The sequence below is a fragment of the Triturus cristatus genome, chromosome 6, assembly GCF_964204655.1.
Source record: "Triturus cristatus chromosome 6, aTriCri1.1, whole genome shotgun sequence".
NCBI classification, from domain to species: Eukaryota; Metazoa; Chordata; class Amphibia; order Caudata; family Salamandridae; genus Triturus; species Triturus cristatus.
Genome location: NC_140589.1, coordinates 1,321,008,750 through 1,321,025,061, shown reverse-complemented (window position 1 = coordinate 1,321,025,061; position 16,312 = coordinate 1,321,008,750). Strand labels below are relative to the sequence as shown.

Below are 16,312 nucleotides of genomic sequence, written 5' to 3'. Positions count from 1 at the left end.
TCCTCCTTCAGGCGCTGGAGGGGGGGGAGCAAATTTTGTTTATATCGGGCCTCAGCGTCCAAGGTGATAAAGATACCCAGGTACTTAAATCCCTGGGGAGCGACCTGGATAGGGCAGCCCCGCGGCAGGATAGGAGTCTCCCCGGAGAGGACATACACACAGGATTTAGCCCAGTTGATGACTAGGCCAGAATTGCGGCCAAAGGAATGCAAAACATCCACTACTACAATCAGCGATTTACGCGGGGAAGCAAGGTATAAAAGGATATCATCTGCGTAAAGGGATACGCGATCCTCATACTCAGGGGTCCAACGGAGACCACGAATGGAAGGATCCCACCGCAGCCACTCCGCCAGGGGCTCCAGGGCAAGCGCGAAGAGGAGCGGCGACAGCGGGCAGCCCTGCCGCGTACCCCTGCCCAGCTCAAACGGAGCCGACACTCTACCGTTCACCACCACCTGCGCCAGAGGTCCGGAGTATAACAGTTTCACCCAACCAATGAATCCCGGGCCAAAACCAAACTTCGCCAGCATCGCCCAAATATATGGCCACTCAAGCGTGTCGAACGCCATAGTGGCGTCCAAGGACGCCAAAATGGCCGGCTCTCGTATGAACGGGACCCGCGCGAGCACCCCATGCAAACGCCGCAGATTAAGCGTGGTGTTGCGATGAGGGATAAAGCCGGACTGGTCCTGGTGAATCAGATCGCACACCACGCTAACCAGCCGATTAGCCAGCACCTTGGCGAGAATTTTGGGCTCCGCATTCAACAGAGAAATGGGCCTTTAAGACGTGACCCGATCCCGCGGCCTCCCCTCCTTATGAATAACCACGATAGTGGCCAGACGCTGGTCCAGCGGGAGAGAACCCGCCGAACGGGCCGCGAGGAACATAGCACGGAGATGTGGCGCCAGCGTATCCGGTCGCAGCTTGTACAATTCGATGGGAAGGCCATTAGGACCCATGGCCTTGCCGGAAGCGACCGAACGTATGGCGAGGGCAATCTCCTCAGATGTAGGGGCGGCGTCCAACGACACTTTATCCTCTTCCGAGAGGGAAGGCAGCGCAATATCCCTGAGCAGAGCATGGGAATCCTCTTCCGAGCAGGAAGATACCGGGGAATACACCCCACGGAAATATTCTGCGAAGCAATCAACAATTTCACCCGGATCAGTGACACACACACCATCCAATTTCTCAATCAATGGGACAACTCGACTCGCTCTCTCCTTTTTATCCAGCCACGCAATCAATTTACCAGCCTTATCACCCACATCATACAGTCTCCCATGCTGCTCTCTACTGAGGCCCCTGGCTGCCTCCGTGACGAGGGCCTTATAGTCCGCCTGCTTGAGTCGGAGAGCATGTAATTTGTCGTCCGTCACCCCACATTCCAGATCACCCTCCAACTCAGTTATCTCAGTTTCAATACGGGTCACCTCCTCCCGCCCGCGCCACCGGGAATGGGAAATAAGGGACAGGGCCTCCCCCCGGATTACCGTCTTGAACGCCTCCCACAGAGAGACCGCAGACGATACAGACCCCACATTTTCTTCAAAATACCGCTCAAGAGATTTAACCAAATCTGCGCGAATTGTGGGGTCACGCAGGTACCAGGGATTGACCGGGACCACCCTCCCCTCCACCCTCGGGACAATGTCGAAGTGCAGCAGGAGCGGGGAGTGGTCCGAAACACCCCGCGCCAAATGTCGTACCTCCCCAACCCTCCCCGCCTGTGACGCTGGCATCAGAACATAATCAAGCCTTGAAAGACTGCCATGAGCCCCGGAGTGAAAGGTGTACTGTATCTGCGTAGGGTGTTTCAGCCGCCAACAATCCACCAGCCCCAATGTATCCAAGAGGCCGGACAACCACGCTTGGGCACGGGGGAGATCCCTAGGAGGGTGACGATCCTCAGTACCGGAGACTACAGCGTTAAAATCTCCCCCTACCACTAGAATCCCCTCCGGAAGGCCAAGGAGGAGGCGACCCAGATCAGCGAAAGTAGTTGTTTGCAACCCTGGCGGGACATAAACAGAAACTAAAACAATCACTCTACCCTCCAATCTACCCACCAGAGCCGTGTATCGTCCCCTGTCATCGTGGAACACCTCATCCATTTCCAACGGGAGCGAAGTTTTAACCATGATTCCCACGCCCCTCGAACCAGAGGTGAAGCCCGAGTGGGCTACAAGGCGATAGCCCCGTCTATTCATAGCACGAAAGGAGTTTCCAATGAGGTGTGTTTCCTGCAGAAATACTATATCGGGAGAAATACGTTTTAAAAACTGCAGGACCACACCCCGTTTTATCCTGTCCCCCAGTCCATTAACATTCCAGGACAAAAGACTCAGTCCCCTACCCCCCATCATAGCCGAAGTCGAGCCATCTCTCCCCAGGGAGCACTGTAGAAGTAGCACAACAATACATCTGCCTTGTGGTACAAATAAACAATACCCAACCCCAACCCAACAGCCCCAACAAAACTCCCCCCTCCATGCACCCCTGCATGAGCCCAAACAGCCCCCCCAACTTGCAGTGTGCCTGTCGCACCTATGTAAATTAAACTACTAAGACCCCCTAGAGGAGGAGGGAGAACCCCCTCGTGACCAAGCACAACCTCCCATGAAGGAGAAACAAGGCACAATAGGCAAAAGACCCTAAGCATGGCCAAAAGTGGCATCATCCGGGGTGAGTCACGGTATCAGTACCTCAGACCCGGTCCGGTGAGCGCCCACCTCCCGTCGCCCCCCCTCCATCCCGACCATGTCCCCCAGTCAAAGTGTCCAACCAGTCCCCGGCCATGTCAGGACGGTCAAAAAAGTGAGTGCGACCATCCGCCTCCACCCGCAGCCTGGCTGGGAAGAGCATGGCATATTTTAGGTTCATGTCCCGAAGCCGCCGCTTGACACCCAGGAAACTCAGTCTCTGCTTCTGGACCGCCTGCGTGAAGTCAGGATAAAAGTTCACCTCCATGTTTTCCAGCTTAATCGGCCCTTGCAGCCTGGAAGCTTGCAGAATCGCATCCCTGTCCCGAAAGTTAAAAATACGGGCAATAAGAGGCCGCGGAGGGGCTTCGACCTTCGGCCTGCCTCCGGGAACTCTATGGGCCCTCTCCACCGCAAAGAATTTGCTCAGCCCCTTAGGCTGGAGATGGGTAGAGACCAGGTCCTCCACAAAGAGATCCGCCGCCGACTCCTCCCGTCCCTCGGGCACTCCAATAATGCGGATATTATTCCTCCGGGCCCTGCTCTCGGAGTCCTCCAGGCGCCGATCCAGGAGCGCACTTGCCTGACGGAGCCGATGCACCTCCGTCTGAAGGGCCACTACCTCAGTCGTGAGGTGGCGGTGTGGGCCAAAGAGTCGACCCGGTCATTGGTCTTAGAAAGATCGGCTCTAACAAGGTTGACATCGATGAGGACCGCGTTGAGTTTATGTGCCAAGGTGTCGAATTGCTGGCCCACTGAGGTCTTCATCTCAGCAATGGCGCCCATAACATCCTGCAAAGTCAGATCCGCAGGCAAATCCGGGGCATCCGAGGGGCACTCGGAGGACTTGTGCGATCCGCCGGGAGACCCCTTCGGGAGGGTGTAGCGGTCCATAATGTTGGCCTGATGCGCGGTGCCACGCCGGGTAGACTTGGCCTTCAACCGATCCCCATCCCGCTTCGTGGCCATCGTCGTGTGGCTCGCGCCCTCACCAGCTACGCAGTGGAGAGCAAGCAATCAAGGCCGAGAGCCCCGGGGGTCACCCCAGGACGGCAGAGCGGGCCACCGCAGGCAGGCAGGCAGGGTCTCCCAGCGAGGCCACCCCGACACAAAGAAGCGCCATAATCCCACTTGCGAGGAGGGCAGGGGGAGTCAAAAGCGAAAGTGAAAGTGCGGGGTACGCGACTCGCCAGGCCCAGCCCGCCATTGTTGTTCACTTCGCCACTGGGTTACCCCCAAACTCGAATCCGGGGTCAGGAGGGGAGTAGGCCGCAACCTTCGGCCGGCGCTCACCCCGGCACCCGGGGTCCGATTCAAAAACGGAAAACGGGTACCACCTCAGCTCAGGCTCACCGACACAGTCCCCTCAACCGATTCAGGATGAAGGCAGGATAAACGTAGGAGGTTGCGGAGGTCCTCGGGAGCCTTGCACCTACGCGGCCATCTTGGTTGCGCACTAGGCTCCTCCCCCCTTCTATCATCTTTAGATCCCATTTCATCTCCTCTAGTATGCCCCCATCTAGTCCCCTCCTAAATCCGACACCTTCCTACTGCTGTCCTCACTTCACTTCCCCTTCTCTTTCTCTTCTCTCATATTCTATCCCCACTGAACCTCCTGTTCTCTTTATCTCTCTCTATCGCTCTCTTTGCCTTCCTGGCACACTTCTCACTAATTTTACATCCCCTTTCCTCTTCTTTCCTCCTTCCATTCTCCTTCCCTACCTCTGCCCTCCCCAATCCCCCAACTACAACCACACACACACAACCACAACCACACACACAATAACACAAACACACAACCACACACACCACCACACACAACCACAACTATACACACAACCACAACACACAACCACACACACAACCACAACAACACACAACCACAACCACACACACACACAGAACCACACACACAACCACACACACGACCACAAACACACACACAAAATCACAAACACAACCACAACTACTCACACACACAACCACACACACAAAACCACACACACACACACATACACACACACAACCACACACACACAACCACACAACCACACACACAACCACACAACCACACACACAACCACAACTACACACAACCACACACACACAACCACCCCCACACCCGCCCACACACACACAATCACAACCACACACACACACAACCACACAACCACAACCACACAACCACAACCAGACACACACAACCACACATACACAACCACCCACACACAACTACCCACACACAACCACACACCCACACACACAACCACAAACAGATTTTTGGGTGCCAGCATAAATACGCTGTCACCAAACACGATGAAAACCTCGGGAAAGTTTGGGAAGTCACCCCCAACGTTGAAACCACTTGCTGTTGCGGAGTGTGTGCTGAACACATGGCAATACCTTGACACAGCAGACTGTTGCAAGGAATGCTTTGAGCCTTGGAGGCTGACAGACTCAGTCTGTGCATTAGTTCACCCCGTCTTGGCGCTGCATAAAAACAGGGTGCCCAGTGTCCAGCATGAAGTGAGACATTGTGATCGGGGCTGGAGATGCTGTTTAGAAATCTGCTTAGAACATTGTGTTTCATTTAGGGCATTAAACATAAAGGAGCACTCGCAACGCTGATAAAATTAATTTCATTTTGAGTAGTGACTAAAACTTTAAAAAGCCTGCAGTACTGAAACAAGCATTTGCCATGCAATAGGTCTCACATTTGCAAAAGTTTCAGCTAATGTCATTGTTCATGACAATGCCTTTTTTATCTATTTTATAAAACAAACACATAAATAAATGGCATAATTTACAATGCCAATAGCTAGTGTTGCATTATTATTAGCAATGCCAACTGCTCACACTTTTATAATGCGAGACCTATTGCATTGCAAATGCTTGTTTGTTTTTCCAAGTGAGATGGCCTAAGTGCTGATCATGATGTCTGCATCAAGATGGGGAAAGTCAATTGTGCCATAGGCCTCGTGCAGAACGGCACTAATGAGGCTCAGTCAACCAGAAATTGGTCTGCATTTGCATATACTCACATTCAGTGCAAACGTACTAGTTTGAGATGGAATGCTCCTATTGTAGAAGGACCAAGGCTGATTTGCATACTGTTGATCCTTATCTGTAGCTGCAAACTGAGCAAAAGAGTGATGGATTGGAATTCAACCCTAAGTACAAATGGTTTAGGTTAATCCATTCTACCCTTCACGTCTGAATTTTCTCATAGGCGTATGCTGTCTTTCATGCGTAGAAGTTGTCAACAATACTATTTAACCATTACCAGAAAGTAATACTTTGAATCTGGACATGGGATGCAATCACATTACATGGATCTTGTGAATATGGGGCAAGTTGGTTTCCTCTGTAAAGGGATTGTAACATGGGATAAATAAAACAAGAAACTGTGACTTCTCCAATTAGGAAAGAAATGTTAACTTCTGACGGTGGTAAGAACTTCCTGAATGCAGGCATATGAGTACAGGTTTTCCCATGACATGACTTTTTTATGACAATGTAAAAACATGCAGGTTTTCTCATGACATGACTTTTTTTTAAGGACAATGCATAAACATGCCTCTCCACCACAAGTACAATTTTGCCATACTATAAAAATCAGTGTCTCCTTGCTTCACACATACTGAGGTCAGAGGCATGTACCCTCTTCTGTGTTATTTCCTGTAGATCCGTGAACAGGTGCTACTGACACTTGGCACAATGGTGACTCTGCTTCCCCCAGACCAGCTGGCCCTGGAACTACCAAGGGTGTTTCGAGAGGTATTATACCTTCAGGCAAGCCTGCCGAAAGAGAACACCTTTGGCCTGATAAAGGTATGTCTGGGGCAAATGTACCCCATAGTAATGTCTACTGTATGTCTGTATGAATTATGTCCATGATGTATCGCAGAGAATCACAATCATAAGGGGGTGTCTAGTGAGAGAATGTTGTGTTTGGGGCTATTCTCTGCATGTCTTTCAGATCTCTCCTGGATTTTTCTGTAGCTTTTGACACATCTGACCATGGGCACAGATCTGAGTGGTAATTTTCTGGGTCTTCTCTTTCTTTCACCTGGGATATCATAGTTGGGCCCTCATTACAAGTGGCCCATTAATTCTGATGGCACTAGTTTCATTGGAATTATGGGGTCTGGAGGGGTATGGCAGCTCTATTGTGTTTCATCAAAAACCTTGGGAAAAACACGTACAGTAAATGAAATGTGACTCTCATATATTATTGCCCGCACAATTAGATTCCTTGTTATTTGCCCTTCCCAGATTCACAGGGAAATACCAGATTATGATAGGCCACTTATAATGAAGGTCACAGTAGTGCAGATGGAATCTAAGGAATTACAGAAATTATTTACACGGGTGCATTATTTTTAAATCCCTTTAATTTTCAAAACATTTCTCAGAAACTGCCTTCCCGTGTGGCTGTTGCAGCACTACATAGAAGAAAGTAATGCTTTTGGAGAATCATTGTGTAAAAACGGCAAAAATTGAAATCAAGACCATTCCGTTTTTTCCTCCTTCCCTTTGTTATCCTTCCTGCATCACTAGGAGTTAAAAACAAACTTGTTCACAACTTTGTATGTATAACCTATTTTTCCTTTTTTTATAATCCCCATATTGAGACAGAAACAAGAACCAACTAGTTTTATTGGTACAATTGTACTTGATATCTCCCGTAAGAATTCTAATCACAGGCCCCTACTAAGGATCCAGATCACTTCTCCCCTTTAACCGCCAACGTTGGACCAACACCTACCTTATTTTTCATGAGATGGTTTATATACTTTGAAAAAGGTTTTCACATTTTATAAAAATCTGTCCTTGTATGTTTTCTTAATCGCTATAGTTCACATGTGCCTTGTAAATGTCCTATAGAAAACATCTAGAAGCTTGGAAACTTACCATATGCAGTTTATGATCACCCCTCCCCTGGAACAGCCTTATCATCAACTTCTATCTTAAGATTCATATCAACTCTACCCTCTGAGAATTCTGATCACCTCCCCCCTTTGGGTATTTGCATCAAATCTCTTGGGATCCTGAACCCCACTTGCCACAGAAGATAATACTCTCCTACCTTGTGAAGCTTCTGATCACTTCTTCCTTCGTGATGATACTGATTACCTCTCCCCTAAGAGTTCTGATCACCGCTGCTCCACAGATGATCCCAATGAGCCTTTTCTGGAGACCTTGAAAACTTCCATAAAGTTTCTAATCAATACACTCACCTAGGACTCTAAGCTCCTGTCCTCCTACAAGGAGACAAATAAATTCCCACGAAGACGGTCAATCATTGACTCTCTTGTGAGTGCGGATCACCTGTCCACCACAAGGATCTAGATTACTTCAGTCCCCTTGACGGCCTTGAACTCTTTCCTGAAGATGGAGCTTGATCCTTTCCTCTACTTTCTAAAGTGGTGCTTATTCGTCACTAGGAAAGGCCATGACCAAGTGGTGTCAGCAGATGGCTGTGATTGAGTTGTTTAGTTAGTCAATATCTGTATTTTATGAGCTGTAATCATTTAATATAGTTGGAAATGAATGTGGTAAATGAAATTGAAAGCCATATGGATGAGTGATTTGAGGGATCTCTTTCTAAAGGCTTCCCCCGTACTAATTCCATGTTCTTTTCCATTCAGCCTCTGGAACACTTCCTTAGAGCTGGTGTCACAAAAGCTTGCAAGGAGGCTTTTTTACCGGAAGGGTTTGCAGCACTGCACAATATGGTAAGGGAATTTTTGGAGGAGACTCTTCTACCATGAAATCACAGTATCTTCTGAACAATAAAGATGACCAGTTGGTGTGAAGGCCACAAACACTGATTAGATTGTAGAGATGTGGACTCCAGTCCTGCCCATTCACTGACACCTCTCATGAGAGGGCACTAAAAAGTCCCCTGTTATCTCCATCACAGAGTGTTGAAAATATCACTCATTGTCTTTAAAGTACAACACTTCAAAGGTAATCCGCTGTCTCCAAAGGTGATGAGAATATCACCTATAATTTCCCTAGCTTGTGAGTGATGTCATTACCCACTTTTATCATAGCACGGATCTCAGAATGTCAGTCACTAGGTCTATAGAAGGAGAATGAGCACATTATTCCCTTGTCCACAGCCAAGGAAAGACAAAGATATTCTTTATCTCAATTCACTTGGTAAAGAAGGTCAACACCTGGCTTCACTGCTGAAGAGTCGAAACTAACACCCTCTAGATCAATAACAACTATGTTTAAGTGAGTACGACAGGGTGTGAACTAAGGCAAATGTATTAATGGATGAAAGTCTAAAATTACTCAAGATTTTGAAAAGAGCACATCTGTTGTGGTCAAATTGTAAATGTTCTACAAAGTAGCAGCACTGAGGACCCAATTTATAATCATAATATACTTTTCACAGTCTTTGTAATGATTGCTGTCACTGTGATGTTAGTAACCAAATGTTGACTTTCAATAAAGATCTATTTGTTTCTAAATGGAAAGAGACCAATATTATCATAAAGAAGGGCTGTGAGTACTGATACTTCTGGAAAAACTGGTCAGAGTTCACGGTATGTGATTTGCTCTTATAAGAAGCGATGGGTTAATATTGTGCTAAGGGCCAGGATCTGAATACTCATCCACTTACCAGATTTGTATGGCCAGTACCATACTGTTCACAATCAGTATCTGATCCCAATCACTATGAGATGATGACCAGAGGGGAACTTAAAAAAGGCATTAACACAAGAATATTAAAATTCTCAGTGTTCATATCGAGAGCTTTTGCCTAAAACCGGTTTGCCTACAAGTTGAGGGTTAGGTTTTTGATAGAAGTTGCAAACCCAAATGTGCTAATGAGACTGACTCAACAGCTTGGTGTGCAGGAAGGAAAGATCTTGATAATGATGTCGTATAGCATGACTAGACGTCTCCCTTGCTGAGGAAGTTAACATTAGGTCCAACAAGGGCAAAAGCTCAATTTTGCTAGCAAAGGTGTTAGACGTCTGCATAGATTAGCATTATCAGGGGATCACCTATGTATGTGGCTTAGGAATACTTCTAATGGTACTCAAGTCACTCAGGGTAGAGACTGACCCATGTTCTATGCTAAGTCAGATGAACAATAGTGTATACTGTGAAATGACAGATGGAGGGAAAGTTACAGAGGTGAAATAAGCATATGTTTACACAGAAGGGTGAGTGCACACCTGGCAGAGTTAGCACTCAGTCCACCCGTACATGGAGGTTGATCATGGACAGTCTCTGTTAAGGGGTACAAATATTTTTTTCATATACTGGTGCAGCTTGTCCGAACTCCTTGGGCAGTCAGGTGTTTCCATGAATAGAAGGTCAGCAGCAGCAGGGCAGAGCAGGAGAGCTCACCAGTTGACCTCAGCTCTACAGTGACAAAGGTACTGACACCAGACGCGGTCGGCACGGGTAACCGCGGTGGGGCGGGGTGTGTGAGGGGGAAGTGGACAGACGACAGATAGTGAAAGTAAAATAAAAAAAGAAATAATGCCACCGCGATGAGGCGTTGCAGCGAGCGCAAGGTAAGTGGTTTTATTTATTTTTTGTTTTACTTTCTCTATCCAGTCGTCTGTCCACTTCACCCCTCACCCGCCCCACTGCCCCACCGCCTCTCCACCCCATCGTGGTTAGCTGTGCTGGCTGCGCCTGACTAACACAGCCTTGTTGAGGTGCGACTCTTGAGATGGAGGGAGCCTCCATAATATATGGCCATTCAATGGCAATTGCACAGCAGCACAATCATAAACAGAGCATTTTAACATGAAAAGTATTTACTCAGTGTAGGAGAGTAGGATCTGCACTTATGTTGCCCACAATTTTTTTCTGATGTATGCACTGGTTTCTGGTTATAGTCTAGCTAGGTCCCTGCTAATCAGGGCCCCAGTCTCTCTGTTCTCTCTAAACGACTTGGTGTGCATATTAGATGCACTAGTGATTGGATACTGTGGACCTTATGAGCCCCTAGTATATGGTACCTTAGGTACCTAGGGCATTGGTACTTCACAGGCCTACCAGGGGCTGAAGCATTTATTATGCCACCCCTGGGAAGCAGACTCAATCTGACACCACAGGCCTGCTACTGCAGCCTGTGTGAGGTTGTATTAGCACTCCTCACTGAGGTATAGGTTCCTATATCTCACCATACACACACATATAAACCTATCAGCCACCCCTATGGCAGGCCCTATCAATCCTGAGGGCAGGGTGCTCTGTTTACTATGTGAGGGGGTGCCTCTGCATGAGCAGGACCCCTCTGCAGCTACCAGAGTCTATTCTCTATGGCTGTTTGTGGGTGTGATTAAACCATATACTCTTAAGTGCATTATAACCCAACGGTAAATGCTAACTTTGGAATGACTGCATCAAAACATGTAGTGTTTGGTGTCAAACAACTTGGAATCATACCCCCACACCAGTAACTGGTGTGGGAGTATGATCCCACCCTTCTAGAGGGGACGACATGTACCAACTGTACTAAAACGACAGAAATCTGAAAGAGCCCTGGCATCACAAAATGGATGCCACCAGCACAGACACTGGGCTGCCCACCTGCTGCTGACTGAAACTCGCAGTGGAGGAGGCCCAACAAAAGGCATCCTGTCACAGAGAGGTGTCACCACCTTCCAGACAGGATATAGTGTATTGGAGCTGGGTGGGTGCACTCCTAGAGTGCTTTGAAGTCCTGCACTGGGGGAGCAGTAGGATCCTCTGTGCATATGCCAGCTCAAACTGGTTCAGGGGCTACCTGTCCCTGCTCTGGCACTAAACTGGACAAAGGGAAGTGGGAGTAACCACCCTGTACCCTGACCATCCTAGAGGAGTGGTCATAGAGCTAGTCCCTCCCCTATCTTCACTATAAGATAGCAAGCTTTGCCATTGCAAATCAGATAACCCTGGATGACGCTCTACAAAGAAGAATCCTGGCCCTTCGACGTTCCACTACCTTTGGAAGACAGAAGAATCTCCCTTGGAGTCAAGGAGTGACTCCCCTGCTTGGCAGGCACCAAAAACCTTAATCAATGGTTGCAAACTTTCCCGCTCCCGCCAAAGTTCGAAGTCCCTGCTGCCCTGGAAGTAGATTTCCTGACTTTTTGACAGCCATTGTGAGTCCCCAGCAAAGCTGTGGCAAGTGGACCCCATGAGTGACGAGGAACAGCAATACCCGGGGACCGTGCACTATTGTCAAGTGCAATGCCTTCACGACAATCTACGAACTTGTGCTTTGGACCAGTTGTGGCCCAAGCCTCCAGCAAGTTTTACAGTGAAAATCAGAGGCCTACCCCATCCTGAGTGACCGTGGGCTCCTGTGAAGCATTTACTGAAGAGGCGTCTTTGCGATCACTTGCCCATTGGCTAGTGGGACCCGGAGACTTTTTTATCAACTAAAAGGGCTCCCCTGGTTGCTCCAGGCCTGCCCTCACTCACCCTTGCTGGGTGAGTCCCTCAGACCTTGCTGGTCTGCACCATCGACTTACTTCAGTCTACACGAGACGCAGTTGCCAAGGCTTGTTGGCTCCAATCCGGTTGCCGACACCGTCATCAGCTGCAGATGTTGTGGGACACTCCGAATCCAGCTGCTGGTCATCGTCAATCCTTCCTGGACCTTGTGAGCAAAGAGTCAAAACACCATTGATGACCTGAAATCACCTGACATCTGTGGTCATCCATCTTCCTGGCCACCGGTCACTGGCAAGTGACTTTGAACACTGTCCCGTCAATTTTCAGGTCTTCTGCATCTTGAATCCACCCTTGGATTCCACCGGACACTTCTTCAGTCGCCACAAGCAGCAAGTCTTCTTTGGTCTCCATAGAAAACAGTGACGCGACGCGACACCAAAAGACACCTATGCACCCGGCTTCCCTGGGTGAGGTAACTCGTGCACTCCAGTGCCCTAGTGTGTGTTGGCCCTCGAATTACTTACCTTGTAAGTGGCTTGCTTGTTGACTTCCTCGAAGTACCCTAAAACTTTAAAAATCAAACCGCGACTTGCTCCATTGTAATCAATGGGGAACCCGCGGCTGTGTTCACACACTGCACGCGTCTCCCCTGGGCCTGTTACTTACCTGCTAACACTACAGTAGTGAAGCCCCAGCAATTACCCAGGCCCTAGACCTTGTCATTTTGAAAGTCGACATTCTTATACCATTTTTTTAGTATATGGTCTGGTATGCCCCTAGGGCTCCAGTCATATTTGTGCTTAATTTATTGTGAAACGTTGACATTTGAATGTATACCTGGCTTCTAATCTCATGAAGAGATTAGTAGAGTGTGTCTAGTAATAAATACATATATATTTGATATATATATCTGTGTGGTGCCCTTTCATTTTGTAATTCAAGAGATTATAAGGTAAAACAAGCTGCTTTACATTCCTCTGAGACTTAGCCTTAAGGCTGCTCTCCACAGCTACTACTAGGATAGCTTTCTTTAAAAGGTTGCCTTAAACCTATCTACTATAAGAGTCGAATTGGACTGGTGCAAGGTGGCCACTATAACTAGTGACCAGCATATGCCAGGCCAACTTCTCACATTGGTGGAAGCTGTGGGATTACAGTTTGCCATTGGTTTACCAGAAAATCTCTATTTGAATTACTAACTGAAAACCACTAAAGGTACTCAAGGTACATATAAAGTCAAGCTTAGTATCAATAAGTTCTACTGACCTTAGAGCTGTTTGTGAAGGGATAGCACACCCTTGCTACAGCTCAAGGTAGGTTCAGTAGGCCACAAACTAGTGTAGGTAGTACAACACTGCACAACACTAGAAAGTCCTTAAAAGGTGGAGCCAGTTGGTCCACCCAGCCTCAGTACAAGGACATGGCCTACACTGACTTGAAGGCCATGTCTGTTGAAAGACACCTGAAGCTAGGACGGAGTCCCTCATCCCAACACCTGATAGATCTGTTAGGAGCAGATGATCTTAGACTAGCTATAGGAGCTAGTGGATCTGGATCAGGGGGTGGGTCAACCATCTTCTCTGGGTCTGATGATGAAAATCAAGATGACCTGGAGTCTGTGATTGAAGGGCCAGACCCAGAAAGGTCTGAACAGGACAGAGGAATTCTCCCTAAGAGAGTTGACAGAGCAGAGAAGATGCCTAGGTCCCTATCAAGGGAATCTAACCACTCCTATCACTCTGACAAGGATTCTGACCATCAGAGGAACTCATACTTTCTTAGAGAGTCCTCCTCTGAAAGAAGGTACAAGATGCTCCAGTATGAGGAAGCTAGGCTTGCCCTCAGAACCAAGCAATTGGCCTTAGATAGAGAAGCATTTGAGCTCCAGAGAGCTTCTAAGAAAGAGGGGTTAGATACCCCTGGTGGCAGCAACAGTGTCCCTAAAGGTAGAGAATATATTCCAGACCATAGGAACCTGTCCAAGGTTGTTCCTCCCTACCAGAGTGGGGATGATATCCACAAATGGATAACTAACTGCTATGGAGAGGGCCTGTAAAGTTCAACAGGTCCCCCAGAAACAGTGGGCAGTAATCTTGTGGCTCTCCTTTTCTGATAAAGGTAGAGACAAGCTCCTCACTGTTAGAGAAGAGGATGCTAATGACTATGAAGCCCTGAAGAGTGCATTGATAGATGGGTTTGGCTTAACCACTGAACAGTACAGGTTGAAGTTCAGAGATACCCAGAAAGCACAGACTCAGGATTGGACTGACTTTGTTGATTGTGCAACCAAGGCTCTAGAAGGTTGGCTGGTTGGTAGTAGAGTAACTGATTTTAAGGGATTGTATAATCTTATAATGAGAGAACAGATCCTTAATAATTGCCAAAACCAGTTGTTGCATCAGTACCTGGTGGACTCTGACCTCTCCCCAAAAATTGGGAAAGAAGGCAGACAAATGGGTCAGAACCAGGGTGAGGCAGAAAACCAAGAACCAAGGGGGTGACACTAAGAAGCAAGATCCTAAAGGCTCAGATAAAGGTGGGGATAAGTCAAAAGACCAGAAGTCTTCATAAGGGCCCCAAAAATCTGCATCTGGTGGGGATTCACAGTCTACAAAGGGAAAAGGCCAAAAGAATCCCTGGTGCAAATTCTGTAAACAGATAGGGCACTGGACTTCTGATTGTACCAAGTCCAAAGACCAAACCACCACCACTCCAGCCCCTAAGGCAACTGTTCCCCCTAGTGCAGTCATTGGTGGAGGTAATAATCAGAATAAGGGTTTAGTAGGGTTGACCCTGGGTTCTGATGTGGACTCTGGCCTAGTCAGAGTACCAACACAGGCATTGCTAGTTTGTGAGGGAGACCTTGATCTGTCCTTCCTAGTGAGCCCCAGTAATCTGGGCAAGTACAAACAGCAGCCTATCATAAATGGCAAAAAGGCTTTGGCATTCAGTGACACAGGTGCCAGTGTTACCATGGTGTCAGAGGATCTAGTGGACCCTGCACAGATCATCCTGGGTGAAATGTACCAGGTGACCAATGCAAGCAATGTCAGGACCAACCATAGTCTGGCAGTTGCGAATTTCTCCTGGGGAGGGGAAACTGACCTCAAAAAGGTAGTAGTCAGTGCAGACCTCCCTGTCGAATGTTTGTTGGGTAATGATCTGGAGACTTCAGCCTGGTCTGAAGTAGAATTATGGACTCATGTTGAGATGTTGGGCATACCTGCAGAGGTATTTGCTGTGACCAGGTCACAAGCCAAAATGCATAAAGCTGAACCAGCTCTGGATCCTGAAACTATGGACCAGGTGCTACCCAAGAGGAGGAGCAGTAGGGTTAAGGCAGTGCCTTCCCCTCTGTCTCAGATCTCAGATTCCCCTCCTGAGGGAGGAGATGCAGAGCCTGAAGAAGGAACTGCCTCAGAGGAGCTTTAGCCTGATCAGGTTGAGTTATTGGTGTAGGGGGACCTTCCAGGGAAGATCTGAGTAAGGAGCAACAGTGCTGCCCCTCTCTTGAACTCCTCAGACAGCAAGCTGCTGCTGAGGCTGCTGGGAGTGCTAGTGGGTCCCATTAAGTTTATTGGGATGAGGGGCTCCTATATTCTGAGGCTAGAGACCCTATCCCTGGAGCCACCAGGAGGTTGGTAATACCTCAGAATTTTAGGGGGTTCCTCTTGACCCTAGCACATGGCATCCCATTGGCAGGACACTTGGGCCAAAACAAGACCTGGGACAGGCTTGTTCCCCATTTTCATTGGCTACACATGTCTGAGGACACCAAGGAGCTTTGTCGCTCCTGTGTCACTTGCCAAGCCAGTGGCAAGTCAGGTGGCACAACAAAGCCCCCCCTGATACCACTACCTGTGGTGGGGGTTCCTTTTGAAAGGGTAGGGAATGACATTGTTGGTCCCCTTGACCCTCCAACAGCATCTGGGCACAGATTTATACTGGTGGTAGTGGATCATGCCACCAGGTATCCAGAAGCTATACCCCTAAAGACTACCACAGCTCCTGTGGTAGCAAGAGCCCTCATTGAAGTTTTCTCCAGAGTGTGTTTCCTAAGGAGGTCATATCTGACAGAGATACCAACTTTATGTCAGGATATTTAAAAGCAATGTGGAAGGAGTGTGGTGTCAATTACAAATTCACTACTCCCTATCACCCACAATGCAATGGGTTAGTTGAGA

General features: G+C 48.2%; 1 protein-coding gene across 1 annotated transcript in view; it reads left to right on the top strand.

Moving 5' to 3' along the window:
- Positions 1-16,312, top strand: part of LOC146821369 (uncharacterized) — a 181,830-nt gene that overhangs the window by 81,226 nt on the left and 84,292 nt on the right. The window contains exon 8 of the mRNA XM_085609837.1: positions 6,393-6,539. Coding sequence (XP_085465963.1) covers positions 6,393-6,539 — 147 coding nt within the window. The remainder of the gene's footprint in view (positions 1-6,392; positions 6,540-16,312) is intronic.